A 17,652-nucleotide genomic window follows, 5' to 3' on the forward strand; every position below is an offset into this window, starting at 1 on the left:
ACAACTTGTCCTCTGACCTCCACACATGGGCTGTGGCACACATATACACACATAAACGTAATTAAAAGTAATTATTAGCCAGTCATGGGTCATGGTGGCTCACACTTTTAATCCCAGCACTTGGGAGGCAGAGGCAGCTCCAAGACTGAGGCTAGCCTGGGCTAGATCCAGCTGGGGCAACACCTTATCTCAAAAAAAAAAACAACCAAAAAAACTACAGTGTCCACATCCAACTTCATTACTTCATTCCATTAATGAGCAAGAAAAATTTTTTTTTAATTTTTTACATCAGCTGTGAACAAAACCACATGAAGCTCAAACTCTAGTTGCAAAACAAAATATTAAGACAAATGATGCTGGGCAAGGCTATAGGGTAGGTACAAAAGGCTTCTCTACAACCACCCTAAGAGACAGGTGAGGCTGCCCATGCCTGGAACCACAGCACTGGAGAGAGTGAAGCAGGAGGTTAGAGTTTCTGGTCAGCCTGGGCTACATAGTGAGATCCTGTCTCAAGAACCAGAAGAAAAGCATTCCTTCCTCTCTTGCCTGAGCTGTTCCAACAGCTTGTGTTGCATTTCCTCCATACAGCAGTGACGTTTTTTTCAGTTCTGAGGATTAGAACCAAAGGCCTCTCATATGCTAGGCAAGCACTGTACCACTGATCTATATTCCTGCTGTCTTTTTTATTTTGAGCTAACATCTCACTAAATTACTCAAGCTGGACTTAATCTGCCTGTGTACCCCATAACTGTGACCCTCCTGCCTTTGCCTTCTGAGTAGATGAGATTACAGGCCTAAGTCACAAGACCTGTGTCTCAATGGTCACTCCCATCAGGCAGTGATTCTGATGGCAGATTCGTAGGGGGTGTACGGAAGGGGGTTACTGATCCCTAACTTTAAAGAAATGTTCATTGGGAATGAACAAAAAAAATAGCTCTACACTGAAGTTTATATTTTAGTGGAAACAAGACACTTCAATAATAAAAAGTCGGAAAAGAAAGGTGTTGAAGGAAAAATCATGGCGTGATGCGGAAAGGGGCCTTCAGGCTTCAATAGTTTTTAATCGTTCACGTGATCTTTTCTTGCCCCTCCAGCTAGTCTAACTACTACCCTCCTTACCCATAGTTCACGCCTTTGCTTCCAGGGCTCCCCTCCTCACTAGCTCTTAGCAGAGGCTTTTTGTCCCTGGCCAAATCACTTCTCATCTACCAGTTCTTTGGTTCTCAGATCAATTTTCACTTGCGTTGGGAAGGCGTCTCACTCGGCCACATTTGTACCCTAGTCTTTCTTTTTCCATTTATTACGTGTGTGCGCCTGCGCGCGATCAGAGGACAACTCGAAGGAGTCAGTCTTCGCCTTCCACTAGCGTTGTGAGGCTTGGCAAGCGCTTTCACCCGCTGAGCCGCCTCTCAGGCCCAGGATACCAGTCTTTCACAGTGCATTACTCTCGTGTAAGCACTGGTGATATTTTCATTTGCTTGTTCATCGCCTATAACTTCACGTGATCGGCACGAGGACACGCTGTGCTCACCCCGAACCGCCTACCTCTGGATTCACGGGGACCAAGTATCCACCGTACTACTGAAACCCACCGGGAGCCGGAAAAGTGCTCTTCGGTCTGGAAAAGCAGCGCTGGCGCACAGGACACCGGAAGTGCAACGCTGCTGCCCGGAAGTCCCGTGAGGCAACCTCCGAGGCAAGCTGAGAGGCGTGGTGTTTCAGAGCGCGCTGCGCTCCACTTGGCCCAAATGCGCGTGCGCTGTGTCGGTCTCGGCTTAGGAACATGGCCGCGCGGTCGCTGGTGGCGGCCCGGCGGCTGCAGCGCCTCCTGACCTCACGGGCCGCGTCAGAGAGCAGGTAAGGAGGGCGGCGAGGCCGGCAGGCTACGGCAGAGGAGCGCGGGGACAGCTTGAGGGTGGTAGGGCGGGAGGGCGAGGACCAGCTCTGCGCAGGCGCGAGGACCCGGCGTGCACGGCCCGGTCGTTATGGAGGGAGAAACAGGCCCATGGGCTCACTTCTCCAAGTCAGGGAAGGTGAGTAGTTCCGACGTCCGTCCTGGGAGCTGGGACGAGCAGATGGAATTGGAAGATGGAGCGCTCTCCCCGCCCCTGTTCGCTTGTGGCGGCCCAGGATATGTTGGGTTCTTAACAGATTGCATGTGGGCGTAGGTCAGTCTCGCCCCCTTTTCCAGGACATCTGTTTACCTGTCTGTAAAAGGAAGGCAATGGACCTGCTTTCTCCAAATGGCCCTTGCATCCGTCAGTCTAAGGAATTTTGTGAATTCCAGTTGCCCCTCTATAGCTTTCAGCAGACTGCACAACTACGGGGTATTTTTTTGTTTGTTTTTTACTATATGTTTAATACTTGAGGAAACTGGAGTTTAGAAAAGTGTGCTAACTTCCAAACGTAAATATTCCGGAAATTACCTTGTATAGAAACTAGTCGGGGTTCTAGAACAGGTGTTCTTATTAGAGAACACTTAATTATTCTCAGGGCATATTCTTGGGAAAGAATAAAAAGGCCGTCTATGAGGTAAGAGAACTCTGAATTGTAAATTAGCTACGGGGAAATCCAGGACATTTGCATAACTATTTGTCACCTTTTTTTTTGTCTTAATGCACCTGACCTAACACCCTGCCCTATCGTGGAACTGAGGAGTTGAATTTAATGCTTGAGGCATGAGTGGTTTTGTTTTGAAACTTTGGCAGTTTATCATAAAGAAGTAAGAATTAGAATCAGCCACATTTTTTTTTCCCATAATCTGAGCCCTGATCATTTCTCTTCAGACTGGCCCTGAGAATATTTTGACCAGCTTTCAGTTGGATCACTGTGGTTTTCTAGGAAAAAGAAGGTATTTCACCGTGTGTAATTTGCCCGAAATCTGTCTTTGATAGCCATTATTTTCTCAGCCAAATATTTGGAACTTTGTATTATTGAATATCAGATCATAATAAAATTCAGGACCTGCCTGAAAGTCTAGAAGATAAAAGTTCTGTTGTCTAAGTCTATTATGCTCTTCCCTTATCTTTCCTAACCCCCTCCCTTAAGCCTTGATTTAGATGTCTGTCACCTAGCAACCTTTGTCCAAATATATGCTGTTTGTATATAAATATTTGGGGTGGGGGGTGTTTGTTTGCTTTCGGTTTTTTGAGACAGGGTCTACCTGTAGCCCCAGCTGGCCTGGAACTGGCTATGTAGACCAGGCTGGCTTCGAACTCACAGAGATCTGCCTGCCACTGCCTCCCAAGTGCTGGGATTAAAGGCATGCACCACCAAGCCGGCCTTTTTTGAGACAGGATCTCCCTGTTGCCCCAGCTGGCTTGGAACTTACTATGTAGATCAGGTTGACCTCCAACTCAGAGATCTGCCTGCTAAGTGCTGGGATTAAATGACATGCGCTACCACACCCGGCTATAAATAATTTTTTAAAGAGTTCCTGTACCCACAGATTGATTTACCCCGTAATTTCAGTTGAAATCAAATTATCAGGATCTTGGAGGGGTACTGGGAACTTCCATTAAAACTAGAGGTCAGAACAGCTCTAGTCCAAGATCTGCTATAAACTAAACCCGAGTCTAAATTTCTTTCTATGTAAACTGAACTAAATGTCAAGTATTTTAGTGATACCAAGCAAGCATTCGCTTCCCTGTGCCCCTAGAAGCCAGTACCATGAGGGGCTGGTTGTTGCCAGGTCAACTGGTAGGGGGTCAGGAGCAGAAAGTTCAACTCTCTCTCCCCAGTCAGTTGATAGGAGAATTTATAGGGAGGGAAAGAAGCAGCTTATCAATTAGATAGTGATAATGAAGAAGGTCTAGGGCTCTTTTGTGGTGCCAGATGTCACCTGCCTTTTCACAGGTTACATGTTTCTTTTCAGGGAGCAGTTAGGTTTTGTGCTTAGGATTTTGAGCTTGTGATGTTGAAATGTCATTGAGTAGGCAGGCAGGTTGGGAATGTCCATTCTTGAAAAGCCAGTTTTAGACTATTGAATGGATTCTGAAGCACTTCTGGAAAGACAACTTCAAGCACTTTGTTAGTTAAGGGATTCATATCCTGTTGGTGTAGCTGTACAGAATTCTAGATTATGTAACTAGTTGAGCAAAAACTAATTGACCAAAACAAAGGTCTGTTATGGTGACCTGTTTAGTCTGGAGGCTGAAAGAGTGTTTCATTGACTTGGTTTTATATGTGCTTGAACTTTCAACTCAGAATTTCTCTTTCACAGCCTGGATTCTCTTCCCTTACAACTTGTGGTCAAAAAAATCTTTGAATTCTAAGCCTTATTCTGTTCCTTTTACTAATTTTTCCCTTCTGTAAGATGAAGAATTAAACCAGAATATGACTTGGTACTACGCTTCTGGTACGAAACATCCTGACTCAACAAAATACTAGCCCTGTGGTTTGAAGGGGTGGGAATGTTTGCTTGTTTGATGTGGCCTTTCACTATGTTACAAGAACATCCAAGAAAGATCCTCCCATCTCAGCCTCCCAACTGTCTCAGACTACAGGCACATATCACCTTGACCAGCTTAAGTTTGTGGTCTTGAGCAAGTCATTAAACCTTAAGCCAGGTTATACTAGTACTTATTTCATATTAACTACAGCGTTATTGATTGCAGCAGAATAGCAGAAACAACCCAAATGTCATCATGGATAAACAATATGGGATTATCTACAGGAGACATTACTTAGCAATAAGTAACTAGCACATACTAAGTGAAAAACTAGTAAATGACCATCTCTTATGGTTTATATTAAGCATCTATAAAAGGTTAATCTGTAGAAGACAAAATATGTCAGGCTTGCCCGGGGCAGAGAGTTTAAGTAACAGTGCATACAACCCTTCTTTTTGGTGATAAAGGTGTTCTGAAATTGTGATGGTTGTCTGATTCTGGACATAGTAAAAATGTTTAAATTGTACACTTTAAATGGTAAGTTGTATGGCATAGCAACTATATATCCACAAAACTTTTTTAATGATTTAAAAAACAAGATAGTGTGTGCGCACCTTTAATCCCAGCACTTGGGAGGCAGAGGCAGGTGAATCTCTGTGAGTTCAAGGCCAGCCTGGTCTATATAGTGAGTTCCAGGCCAGCTGGGGCTATAGGGAGACCCTGTCTCAAAAAGACCAAAAACACAAACAAGATAGTATCTCACATGTTGGAAGATGAGAAGATGAGGCAAATAAGCAACATTTAGTGCTTAGTAAGAATTTTGTAGTGTTCCTTTGTTACTAAGAGTAATAGGGAGCTTTGTGGGTTCTAAATGTTGCGATTTTTATCTTTATGATGGCATTTTTTCATTATGTGCTACACCCACCCTCTTAGGGGCTGGCCATACCCATTCAGCACTGCCACCCAGAGAACTGCTGGTGAAGACTGCAGCTCTGAGGACCCTCCCGATGACCTGGGGCCCTCTCTTGCTGAACGAGCATTAAGGCTAAAAGCTGTTAAACTGGAAAAGGAGGTCCAGGATTTAACAGTGAGTAGATTTTATATTATTTGTTCTTTATATACTTTGTGTCATCTTTTTTTTTTTTTAAATGAACTTGCCTCTACTTGGTTGTTTATACCTTTCTCCTCCACTGCTCTTGCTAGTGCTTATTAGGGGAAAAAATAGGTTTGGGTTTTTGGCATGGTGGGAGGGAGTTGTTTTGGTTCTTTTGAAACAGAGTCTCCTCAGTCTCACAGATCTACCTACTTCTGCCACCCCAGTGCTGGGGTTAAAGGTGTGCACCACAATAGCGAGCATTTCTTTATTTTATGTGTGCCAGTGTTTTGCCTGCGTGTATGTAAGTGCAGTGCCTACAGAGGCCAGAAGAGCATGTCAGATCCCTTGGAACTGGAGTTATGAAGTGTTACCCACCATGCTAGGAATTGAACCCAGGTCCTCTGTAAAAGCAGCCAGCTATCTGCCCATTCCCCCAAAATCTGCAGGGTTTCTTTTTTTTTTTTAATGCCATTCACTAAGGATACTTCTTTACAGTTTCCTCTCGCAGCACAGCATTTAGATATCTGATATTTTGGTAATTTAAAGGTGATCAAGTGCCTGGAGGATAGAGAATGTGTAAGATCTTTGTATTCTGCTCTCAGACAACATCTGCCCTACTAGACGCAGTCCTGATTGACAGACACTTTTGTGAAGAGAGAGGGAGAAATAAGCCAGGATTAATTACAAAGCAAAGCAAAACCTAGGTGCTGAAAAGCATGTCTTGTGAGAGCAGTTAAAGAAATCAAGAACTACAGGAATGAAAGAGAAGAGAAACAAGTTGAAATAGCTGCCTTCAAATAGATGGTATACTTTTAAAACTAGAGTTCAAGCCAGTGAAAGAAAGTTAAAGGTTGACAGTGTTGGCTGAATGTGAAACAGAAAGCTTTTCCTCCAAATAATGAATTTGAAAACTATTGTATTCAAACTAGCAGACTAAATGACTACTTATCTAAGCTACTGAAAAGGAAGTAGATTACTGCTTTGGAGATCTGGAGCGGCCAGTCTAAGTTATTTTGGTATTTTGGTGTGTGTTTGTTTGTTTGTTGATGGTGGTGGTCTTTTTGAGACAGGGTCTCCCTGTAGCCCCAGCTGCCTCATAAACCAGGCTGGCCTTGAACTCACAGAGATCTGCTGGCATCTGCCTCCAGAGTGCTGGGATTAAAGGCACATGCCACCACGCCCAACATTTTGGGTTTTTTTTTTTTAATCTTTTTTTTGTAACTCCTAGTTTGTTTTAGCAGTACTAGAGATTGAACCCAGGGTCCCATGTATGCTGGGCAAATGCCCTACCACTGAGCTGTATCCTCAGTCCTGTCACAAGGGTGAGAATTAAGAAAAAAGAAAGACATTCTTCCCTGGTGTTAAGCATCTGCTTTCTTATCTTTTTAATTTTGCTTTTGGTGTTCAGCTGAGATACCAGAGAGCTGTAGCTGATTGTGAAAACATAAGGAGACGAACCCAGAGATGTGTGGAGGACGCCAAAATATTTGGTAAGAGGTTTATTCACGGTAAAATATATTTAACTGAAGGGCACCTATATAGCAGATCTGCAAACTGAGCTTAGTAGAATACATCCGGGTCCCTTAACTGTTGCCTCCCCTGCCTTCTTCCACTACCCCTGTAGGCTTGTGTACACATGGGAGTGGTGCCAGGTTAACCATTTGCTGAAATAATGCTGGCCTTTATTTTAACCACACCTTTGTTTATTTTATGTTCTAAATAGAATTCCAACATTGTAGTGCTCATACAAACAATTCTGTCACTCATTAATGAACAAATGAATTAAGACATTGAGAGGAGAATCCAACGAGCAGACTCGTAGGCAGCCAGGATGCTGAAATTTGCTTAATGGAAGCAAAATTGGTCTATATCCATAGGGCAGTAATCAACTATATCTCCCTCAGAAAGTCCTGCGTTGCTATCTGTATTCGGCAAGTTGGTGATTTACAAGATAGCTTGAAGACCAAAGCTTAAATCACAGAACCACAACCTTAGACGGCTAGCCATAGCCCATGTGGTTTTTTATGGATGATATTGAATGATGTTTCAGATATTTTTCCCTCCTTGTGCCAAATCTGATTCCAAGGGTGTTTGGGAAAAGTGTTAGCTGAATAACCAGGATTTGGGGGTAAAGGTCCAGACTCTGGTTACTTGTTATGCTTATAGTTTAATGTGGAACATTATACTTTGTATCACTGCACACAGAATGACAGTGCTACAGGACCTGTTTGTGCTGTCTAGTTCAGCCCACTAGATCACCTTCCTTTTGTGTGGGTGTCACCTACCTTTTATGTACAGAGTTCACTCCTGTCCTGTGCCAATTCCAGTGCTATGACACAGACTGCGCTTTATTCAGTGCTCTGTACTTCCTGCCTTACAGCTCCGGGTCAGTGAAACACTAATCCCCAGTTTACAATCCAGATATTTCACCCGAGTTATAACTTCTTAAATCCAAGTTTATAGCCGGGCTTAGCAAACCATAGCTGGCTACCAGTTAGTCCATACAGTATTGAAGTTCGTGATTTCAGAAAAAGTCCCTGGGGGTTGGGAAAGAAAACAAAAATAAAATATCCATAGAAACTTGTTTTCTCTTGGCTATATATCACTTGCATAGCATAAAAATCCTTATTTTTGCCTCTTCAGAAAGCCTAAAATACTAACTGTGTGGCCTTTTATGGAAGAAAGTTACTGGTCTCTGAGCTATGGAAATCTCTAGCAAATGGAACAGTTATGGTAGTGGAAACTTCTGTCCTTGCAGCTCCTTGATAAGCAAGATGGGTGGACCACCAGAAGTCAAACTTTGAATTATAACTAGCGTACTAATCACCTTACTCAAAAAATGGCAAGGCATCTGGGAACAAACCCATGTTAACCAACTTCAAAAGAATTTGATAGTTAACCAGTTTTACTAGGACAAAATGTTTGTGGCCAGAGGTACCACAGAAGTCTTTTGCCTCCAGAATTTCTTCATGGTGGGCAGAGATACCTAGAAACTGAAGGCCTGTTGGGTTAGCATGGAAGGAGGAGGGAAGCCAATGTGTGGAAGGGATATGCACAGCTGTGGCCTTCAACGGTACTTCTAACTAGTGTACCTTTTTGGTCACAAAGACCCCATTTTCTAAGAGATTGTGTAGTTGCTTCTATTAAAATAATGCAGTAAATTGGGGCTGGGGAGATGGCTCAGTGGGTAAAGGACTTGGTCTGTAAGCATGAAAACCTGAGATCGGGTCTGCAGAACTTACATTTAAAAAATAAAGATAGCCTTGGCAATTTGTGGCTGCAACCCCAGCACTGGGAAGGAAGAGACAGGTGGATCCTGGTACCTCACTGGCCATTCAGTCTGTCTAAAATGGGGAGGTCCAGGTTCACTGAGCGACGTGTCTCCATAAAATAATGGCAAGCAATAGAGCAGAATGCCCAGTGTTTGCCTGTGGCCTCCACACATTGTGTGCACACAGGCAAACATATTTGACACACATGCAGCCATACACACATATCACACCTAAGAACTTAAGCTTCTGTTTACCCAAATTCCTAAAGCTTCACTGACGTAGGTGCAAGGTCTCTCCTGGCAGTACACAGATCAGCACTGAAACTTGCTGCTTTCAAAATTCTACTAGACGGCTAGAGATGTAGCTCAGTAGCAGCACTGACATAGTGTATGAAAGCTGCCTTAATCCCCAACACTGGGGCGGGGGGCAACCTGAGTTCTGCTGTCAACCAGGTCTTGTTCCCTGGAAACACCTTCTGCTTTCACCCTTCCCTCTTGGTTGCCTCCTCTCCTAAACTAGATCATACCACGTTACTTCACCTGTTTCTATTTCTTCCTCCCTTCCAGCTCCATTGACCATGCCCCTAATTTATTATGCATGTTGCTAGTCAACTAATTTGAATCAAGTTTCCACTTTTTTCCTCAAGAAGCTCCACTGGTCTCTACCACTGGGAAGTTTCTTCTCCTTTAGTTTTTCTGTCTCCTTCTCAGCAGGTCTTTTTTTGCTGCCTGTGGCTGGTCTTCCTTTTTACTTCTGAATACCCTTAAGGCTGCTGCCTATTTAAACCTGTCCACAGATTACCAAAGTTCTTGCCCCTCACCAGCCCCTTCTTGGCATTATGACATAAATGATGACATTCCTTGTCCTCGTCAGAGTGGGAGCAGTGGGACTTCCCAACAACTGAGTTCCTGTTTATCTTGTAACAGTTCATATTGCTCAAATGATTTTGTGACCTTTTCCAGGAACTCCCTAACAGGCAGTTAGGAGACTCATTTCTCTGTAGGTGTGCCTTTCCTTTGCATTCCCATTTAGCTAGTCCTCAAGAATCAATCCCCCTTGACATCCTTAGCTGGATTCTCTTATGTGCTACACACATGTGCGCGCGTGTGCACACACACAGCCAGTAAAATGTTACCTTCCCCTATTTTTTTTTTCAGTCACAACACAGCCAAGGATTATTGAAATGAAAATAACACTTCACACAGCACACAGAATCACACTTCCTACAAGATGTCCAGAGCTGGAACACCTATTATCTCTTTTGAGAATGGCCTTTGTACAACTAAGATAAACCAGAATTTTCAAAATGTACTTAATACCAAAGGTGAATAGCAGCTATGTGTAGACTTACTGATCCCTGGTTCTAGCCCTCCTCTATGTTCTCCAGTAACTTTCCTGGTCATACACATAAACACTTTCCAAAAAAGTGATTTTCTTGTTGGTTGAACTGGATGGTTAAGATGATCCCGTCCTGTGTGGCATTTTAGAAGTGTTCATTATACAGTATATGACCACCTGTCTGGGCCTACTCCAAATCCCAGTCCTCAAGGCAGTAGATATTGTTCTCAGACATATGTGGCTGGTCTCTCTAGGAATCCAGAGCTTCTGTAAGGACTTGGTGGAGGTGGCCGACGTTTTGGAGAAGACCACTGAGTGCTTTTCAGAAGGAGCAGAAGCTGAAGACCACAAGCTCACTCTAGAGAAAGTCTTCCGTGGGCTGTCTCTTTTAGAGGCAAAGCTGAAAAGCGTGTTTTCCAAGCATGGCCTAGAAAAGATGACACCCATCGGTGACAAATACGACCCTCATGAGCATGAACTCATCTGTCATGTGCCAGTTGGTGTTGGGGTACAGCCGGGCACAGTGGCATTAGTACGACAAGACGGCTACAAACTCCATGGTCGCACCATTAGACTTGCCCGGGTGGAAGTGGCAGTGGAGTCTCAGAGAAGGCTATGAACAAGGCATCAGGAACTAAATATTCTCCCAGAGTACGGGCACCTGTTTCCTTTATTTATTAAACTAGGTTTGTATTGTACATGAGGTACTTCATGTGGTCTGTTTTGGATTTAGTCATATTGGCTTTATTTCTAAGATATTCTTTTGGTTTATGTGACCTGTTTGGCCTCATCAGAAGTCTTTCCATTAGGCATTTGGACAATGTGGCAAGAGTTTCTATGGCCTTTATCAAAACATGTTTACAAAAATCATTTTTAGATTGGTACTCTGATGGCTTTGAATCCAAAATCCTCTTAAACTGTTTTCAGCTAATTACTGGAATGAATACAGGTTCTTGTATAGTAGTGTCTTGAATTTTATGGGACCAAGGAGACAGTAGGAATTGGTTTGACATTTGGGTACTTAGGTGGAAAGCTTTACCCTTGTGTAAATTTAGATCATTTGGGTTGATTTATATGGATAGATTTTCATGGCCTCTTCATGTGCTTGCAGTCCCTGCTAGGGCCACGCTCACATTGTTCTCTATTTGCCCCTTTCCAGTCCCATTTGGAAGGACTAAAGGTTCAGGCAAGACTTGGAAGGCAGAGTCTTCCTTTTCAAGCAAGTTATTTGTAGCCTGTTAGGTATGTAGTAACTTCAGGTAAACTGAGGCAGCACCAACAGCAAATGGTCTAAACAAGTCTGTGTGGGTAATTATCTACAACTACTCGTTCCACCAGCCCTGATGCCTCTGCCCTTTGTCATATTTGCTGTGGGGTCCTACATTAGATTATGGGGAGCGGTGACAGGATGAAAATGCTAGATCACTTGTCACTTAAGACATGGGGTGTATTCAGGGGATACAGCCATAGACAGTATTTCCCGAATGGTAATGATTTGGTACTGACAAATTACTACCTCTCACATCAGCAAACTTAAGTATCATTTTTGCAGTGCTGGGTACTGAACACGGGGTTTCATGCATGCTAGGCAAGCACGCTACCTCCCACTGAGCTATACCCTCAACCCTGACAAGCTTTATTTTCTAGTTGTTTTGTTCATCTTAAACCGTATTTATATGAGCATCTAGCTCCTTTTTGTAAACTTTATGAGCCTCTATAATTTTTTTCAGACTTAATAGCTGATGTTGTATAAAAGATGTGTCCAATAAATAGCTTAATGAGTGAATAATACATGAGGTAAACTTTATAAAAGAGGTCAGAGCTATTTTAGTGTTTGAAGAAGTCTTTAACCTCACCCTTTCTGCTGCTTCTGAAGGTTAAAAATTAGTCTTTTTTAAAGGACTAGACTCAATCCTTTTAAAGTCTTTGACTGGACTACAAATTAAACTGACAAACTGGATTAACAGAAAAACCTTATTTCGTTGTATACATAAATATGAGAGTCCTGCCAAATGTGAGCCTCGAGGTGTCAGTTAATTGATACTTACACCACATCCTGAGCTATAGAACAAGAGCTTCCAGCTTCCAGAAGTTGGAAAGGTGGAGAGAAGTGGTGAATAAAGATGGTCCAGTGGCATTAGTACGACAAGACGGCTACAAACTCCATGGTCGCACCATTAGACTTGCCCGGGTGGAAGTGGCAGTGGAGTCTCAGAGAAGGCTATGAACAAGGCATCAGGAACTAAATATTCTCCCAGAGTACGGGCACCTGTTTCCTTTATTTATTAAACTAGGTTTGTATTGTACATGAGGTACTTCATGTGGTCTGTTTTGGATTTAGTCATATTGGCTTTATTTCTAAGATATTCTTTTGGTTTATGTGACCTGTTTGGCCTCATCAGAAGTCTTTCCATTAGGCATTTGGACAATGTGGCAAGAGTTTCTATGGCCTTTATCAAAACATGTTTACAAAAATCATTTTTAGATTGGTACTCTGATGGCTTTGAATCCAAAATCCTCTTAAACTGTTTTCAGCGAATTACTGGAATGAATACAGGTTCTTGTATAGTAGTGTCTTGAATTTTATGAGACCAAGGAGACAGTAGGAATTGGTTTGACATTTGGGTACTTAGGTGGAAAGCTTTACCCTTGTGTAAATTTAGATCATTTGGGTTGATTTATATGGATAGATTTTCATGGCCTCTTCATGAAATGCTCCCATGTAGCCGCCTTTTGTGCTTGCAGTCCCTGCTAGGGCCACGCTCACATTGTTCTCTATTTGCCCCTTTCCAGTCCCATTTGGAAGGACTAAAGGTTCAGGCAAGACTTGGAAGGCAGAGTCTTCCTTTTCAAGCAAGTTATTTGTAGCCTGTTAGGTATGTAGTAACTTCAGGTAAACTGAGGCAGCACCAACAGCAAATGGTCTAAACAAGTCTGTGTGGGTAATTATCTACAACTACTCGTTCCACCAGCCCTGATGCCTCTGCCCTTTGTCATATTTGCTGTGGGGTCCTACATTAGATTATGGGGAGCGGTGACAGGATGAAAATGCTAGATCACTTGTCACTTAAGACATGGGGTGTATTCAGGGGATACAGCCATAGACAGTATTTCCCGAATGGTAATGATTTGGTACTGACAAATTACTACCTCTCACATCAGCAAACTTAAGTATCATTTTTGCAGTGCTGGGTACTGAACACGGGGTTTCATGCATGCTAGGCAAGCACGCTACCTCCCACTGAGCTATACCCTCAACCCTGACAAGCTTTATTTTCTAGTTGTTTTGTTCATCTTAAACCGTATTTATATGAGCATCTAGCTCCTTTTTGTAAACTTTATGAGCCTCTATAATTTTTTTCAGACTTAATAGCTGATGTTGTATAAAAGATGTGTCCAATAAATAGCTTAATGAGTGAATAATACATGAGGTAAACTTTATAAAAGAGGTCAGAGCTATTTTAGTGTTTGAAGAAGTCTTTAACCTCACCCTTTCTGCTGCTTCTGAAGGTTAAAAATTAGTCTTTTTTAAAGGACTAGACTCAATCCTTTTAAAGTCTTTGACTGGACTACAAATTAAACTGACAAACTGGATTAACAGAAAAACCTTATTTCGTTGTATACATAAATATGAGAGTCCTGCCAAATGTGAGCCTCGAGGTGTCAGTTAATTGATACTTACACCACATCCTGAGCTATAGAACAAGAACTTCCAGCTTCCAGAAGTTGGAAAGGTGGAGAGAAGTGGTGAATAAAGATGGTCTTCTTATGCAGATAAAAAGTCAGGAAATAGAAGTTGCAGTCCTTTTTCTACCACATACACCTTTGCTAATGTAGATTTCCTTTCTGCTTGTGTGTGGTTTTTTGTTTTTTGGGTTTTTTTTTTTGAAGACAGCCTCTCAGAATGCCTGTGTTGCAGTTTCTCAAAATAGCCAGCTCAATATTATACCAAAGAGGGTGCTTTGAGGTGTCAGATGGTAGTCTCAGACCTCCAGTAATATTTGGAGTGGTAAGTTGCCCTTAGAAGTAAAACACTGACATGTATCAATAAAACCATTCTTCTGTCTCCATTGGATTTTAAATACCTAAAAGAACAAATAGAGGCTGGAGAGATGGCTCAGTGGTTAAGAGCACCAGCTGTTCTTGAAGAGGACCTGAATTCAGTTCCCAGCACCCACATGGTGCCTAACAACCATCTGTAACTACAGTTCCAAGTGATCCAACGTCCTCTTCTGGCCTCCATGGGCATTGCACACATGCACCTACATACCTACAGACAAAACTCATACAAGTAAAATCTAAAAATTAAAAAACAGGAGTTGGAGGTAATATAAAGTGCTTTGGAGGGAGAAGGTCTGACAAGTAAACAACATTTTTTAAATGCAATCAGAAGATTCTCCTGACCAGGCATGTTGGCACACACCTATGATCCCAGCGCTGGGGCAGCCGTGCTCTATTGTGTAATTAGACCTTGTCTCAAAATATTATTTTGGCAGTCTGCAAAATGCATATTGTAAATTGGAGTTTGCTTCTTTTTGCCTTCACTTCTGAGTTGACAGAAACAATAACATGAACTGTGTATTTGGGGGTTACTGCCAGTGAACTGGAATGGAATTAGGTATGGATTGTTCTGTTGTCTGAAGAGTTTTCTAGTATTCTTTCTACCTGGTTTTGCAGATAGATTGAGAATAATTTTAGGTTCATTTATTATTCAGTAGTTTTGCAGACTTAGGCTGTAAGTTTAGAATTAGAAGCTGAAGCTATGGTAGCAAAAAGCCGAGGGCGAGGGGAGGCAGAGCAGTGTAGCCAAGCAAAACTTGATAGGCATGGACCGCAGTCCGGCTCTGACCTGTGTGACTTTGGGCGCCACTCTGCTGAGTTTGTCTATAAATGGTTATAATTCTCTTACGATACTGTGAGGATTACACGAAACGTGAAAATTGCCTACTACAGTAGGCCCTCCGTATTTATTTGTATTGCTTAAATTATCACATTGTTTTTCCTTTTTATAGTTGCCTAAAGTCTAGGGAAGAGGTGAGCGTGGTTAAGTGATTGTTGTTTTTTTTTTAAAAAAAAAAAAAAAGACTTGTAGCCCAGCATGTTGACGCACGCCTTTAATCCCAGCACTCCGGAGGCAGAGGCAGGCGGATCTCTGTGAGTTCAAGGCCAGCCTGGTCTACATAGTGAGTTCCAGGACAGCTGGGACTACAGGGGGACCCTGTCTCAAAACGACAAAAATAAAAAAGAAATTTAAAAAAGACTTGTAAGCTAATCATTCATAATTCTTTTCCTTCCTGTTTTGTTCTTTGTTTCTGTCTTATTGACCTTGTCACAGGAAATCTACACATTTAGACTGAGAGAAAAAGAAAATTGTGTCTGTGCCTTTAATTATTTTCATCTTGGTGGTAAAGTGAAAAGACCATGGCTGTAAGAAAATGGTGGGTTTAGTGTTGTAGTACTTGGATTCCACAAATCTTTTACTGACTTTCCTTATTGCCATGCAGGAGCCAGTCAATTTGGCGCTGATACAAGTTGTTTTGTGCTCTCATTCATGACAAAAAGTTTGATAAACGAAAAGGCTCTTAAAATGTTAAAGCAGAATCAAATAGGGAAAATTAAGGATGAAGTGTAATATTAAGAAACAACTTTAATAAAATCTGAATTAAATAAAATCAGCAACTAAAATTCAGGTTTCATTGGTTTTGTTTTTGCAGTTCTGGGGAAAGATTAGAAGGCCTCCCCCAGGATAAGCAAGTGCTGTATCACTCAGCAGTATGCCCAGTGTGTTCAGGTTTAAGCCTGATTCATACTGTATCCTGGTATGTTCCATCGCTTCAATAAACATCAGAAATGGTTTTCCCACACCCTGCCTGATGAGGCTTGGATATTTTTCCTTTCCTTGATTTTCCTGTTTTTCTTAGATTCTATTCCTGCCTTCCTATGTGGTGGTGCCTTATTTCTTATGTTTGCTTCTTGATCTGCATTGACTATTAACAGCTGTTCTGTTTGACTTCTGACAATCCTAGTGATTACTAACATCCTTCAGACTGGGAAGATGACATGGCAACTTGAGTTCAAGTTCCCAGCACTCATGTAACCCCAGCCTTGGGGGCAGGGACATGCAGATCTGGAAGCTTTCTGTCCAGCCAGCCTAGCCCAGACAGTGAATTTCAGGTTCAGTGAGAGACCCTGTCTCAAGGGATGTGCAGTAGAGTACACTGACTGTCTTCTGGCTTATAAGTGCACACAACTGCATTTCACACACACAAACTAGCATCTGTCCTGGGTCTGACCTTCAGCTTCCAACTTCTAAGTGTCTGCTGGCCTCTGCTTCAGTTGGCTCCCATGTACTAGCTTCCTGGAGCTAACAGTCCTGGGATTTGGCGTTCCAACTTCATCATTCCTCCAGTCCTGTCTATATACCGTGACTCCATTGGCCCCTAATCCATTGCTTCCTCTGGTCCCAGCTAGTCAGTAAATGCATTTTATTCATGTCCACTCAGGCTTGGCTCATGCTCTCAAGTTCAGTGCCAGGCTTTTAAAGTAACCTCAGTATTTTATATCTGAATTGAGGTCTGTTCCTGTTCTGTCCTTGAATCTCACTGGAGCTTTGTGATTGCTTGACCAGTATGATACAATGAAGTGACACTGTCGGTCTCTGGACCCAAACCTTAAAAACTGGTAGCCCATCCCCTGTCTTGAGGTGCTTACCTTTGGAATCTAACTTCTAAGAACCTGCCAACTGGGTGGAGAGGAGCTAAGAGCTCCGACCAAGCCAATACCATCTTGTCCACTAGTGAACCATCATACAAGTGGGACCACCCAAGTGATTAGATGAGCTGATCTCACAGAACCCTGCCCAAAGTGTATATTTTTTGGGCAAATTAAGTGATTATTTCAAAGGACCCCAGTGTTGCAAGGTGGAGAGCCAAGATGATGAACTTTAAAGTCAATATGACTTCCCCTACCAAAAAAAAGAGTCACCTCAGCATATAAGAGACTGACAAAATGATCAGCAAATGCTTGTTTTTAAAATAAGGAAGACAACAGTATGTCTGCAGGAGGTAGATTTGCTGGATGACAGGAAGTTCAAGCATGTTCATTGTATCATACTGGTCAAGCAATCACAAAGCGCCAGTGAGATTCAAGGTTGGACACAGGAACTGACTCAATTCAGACGTAAAATACTGGGATTGTTTTAAAAACCTGCCACTGAATGAGTGGACAGGACCACTGAGATGGCAGCAGTTAAGAGTACTTGACAGCTCTTACAGAGGACCTGGGTTTGAATCCCAGCACCCACATGGTGGCTAACTGTCTCTAACTCCAGTTCCAGGGCATCTGACACCCTCTTCTGGTCTCCTCGGGCATCACACATCTTGTGTGCGCTTATGCAGACAATACACTCATGAGATAAAAATAACAAAATATTTTTTAAAAAGAAGAGGGGCTACAGAGATGGCTCAGCCATTAAGAGCACTGGCTGCTCTTGTGGAGGACCTGGGTTCAGTTCCCAGTACCCACATGATGGGGTAAACAATCATCAGTAACTCCA

General features: G+C 42.6%; 1 protein-coding gene across 2 annotated transcripts; it reads left to right on the forward strand.

Moving 5' to 3' along the window:
- Nucleotides 1-210: 210 nt before the first annotated feature.
- Grpel2 (GrpE like 2, mitochondrial) lies at nt 211-12,406 on the forward strand. 2 transcript variants are annotated; one of them, XM_017799323.2, is made up of 5 exons: nt 211-1,857; nt 5,325-5,478; nt 6,896-6,977; nt 10,352-10,657; nt 12,266-12,406. In XM_017799323.2, exons 1-5 carry the CDS (start codon nt 1,784-1,786, stop codon nt 12,322-12,324), a joined length of 675 nt encoding a protein of 224 aa, XP_017654812.1. In that variant the 5' UTR covers nt 211-1,783; the 3' UTR covers nt 12,325-12,406. The 2 variants fall into 2 exon arrangements, with proteins under 2 accessions (XP_017654812.1, XP_008836122.1); XM_008837900.3 differs by lacking the exon at nt 12,266-12,406 and having other exon boundaries at nt 215-1,857; nt 10,352-10,798.
- The last annotated feature ends 5,246 nt before the right edge of the window (nt 12,407-17,652 follow it).

Source organism: Nannospalax galili, unplaced genomic scaffold (assembly GCF_000622305.1).
Source record: "Nannospalax galili isolate Female #2095 unplaced genomic scaffold, S.galili_v1.0 scaffold19, whole genome shotgun sequence".
Lineage (NCBI taxonomy): Eukaryota > Metazoa > Chordata > Mammalia > Rodentia > Spalacidae > Nannospalax > Nannospalax galili.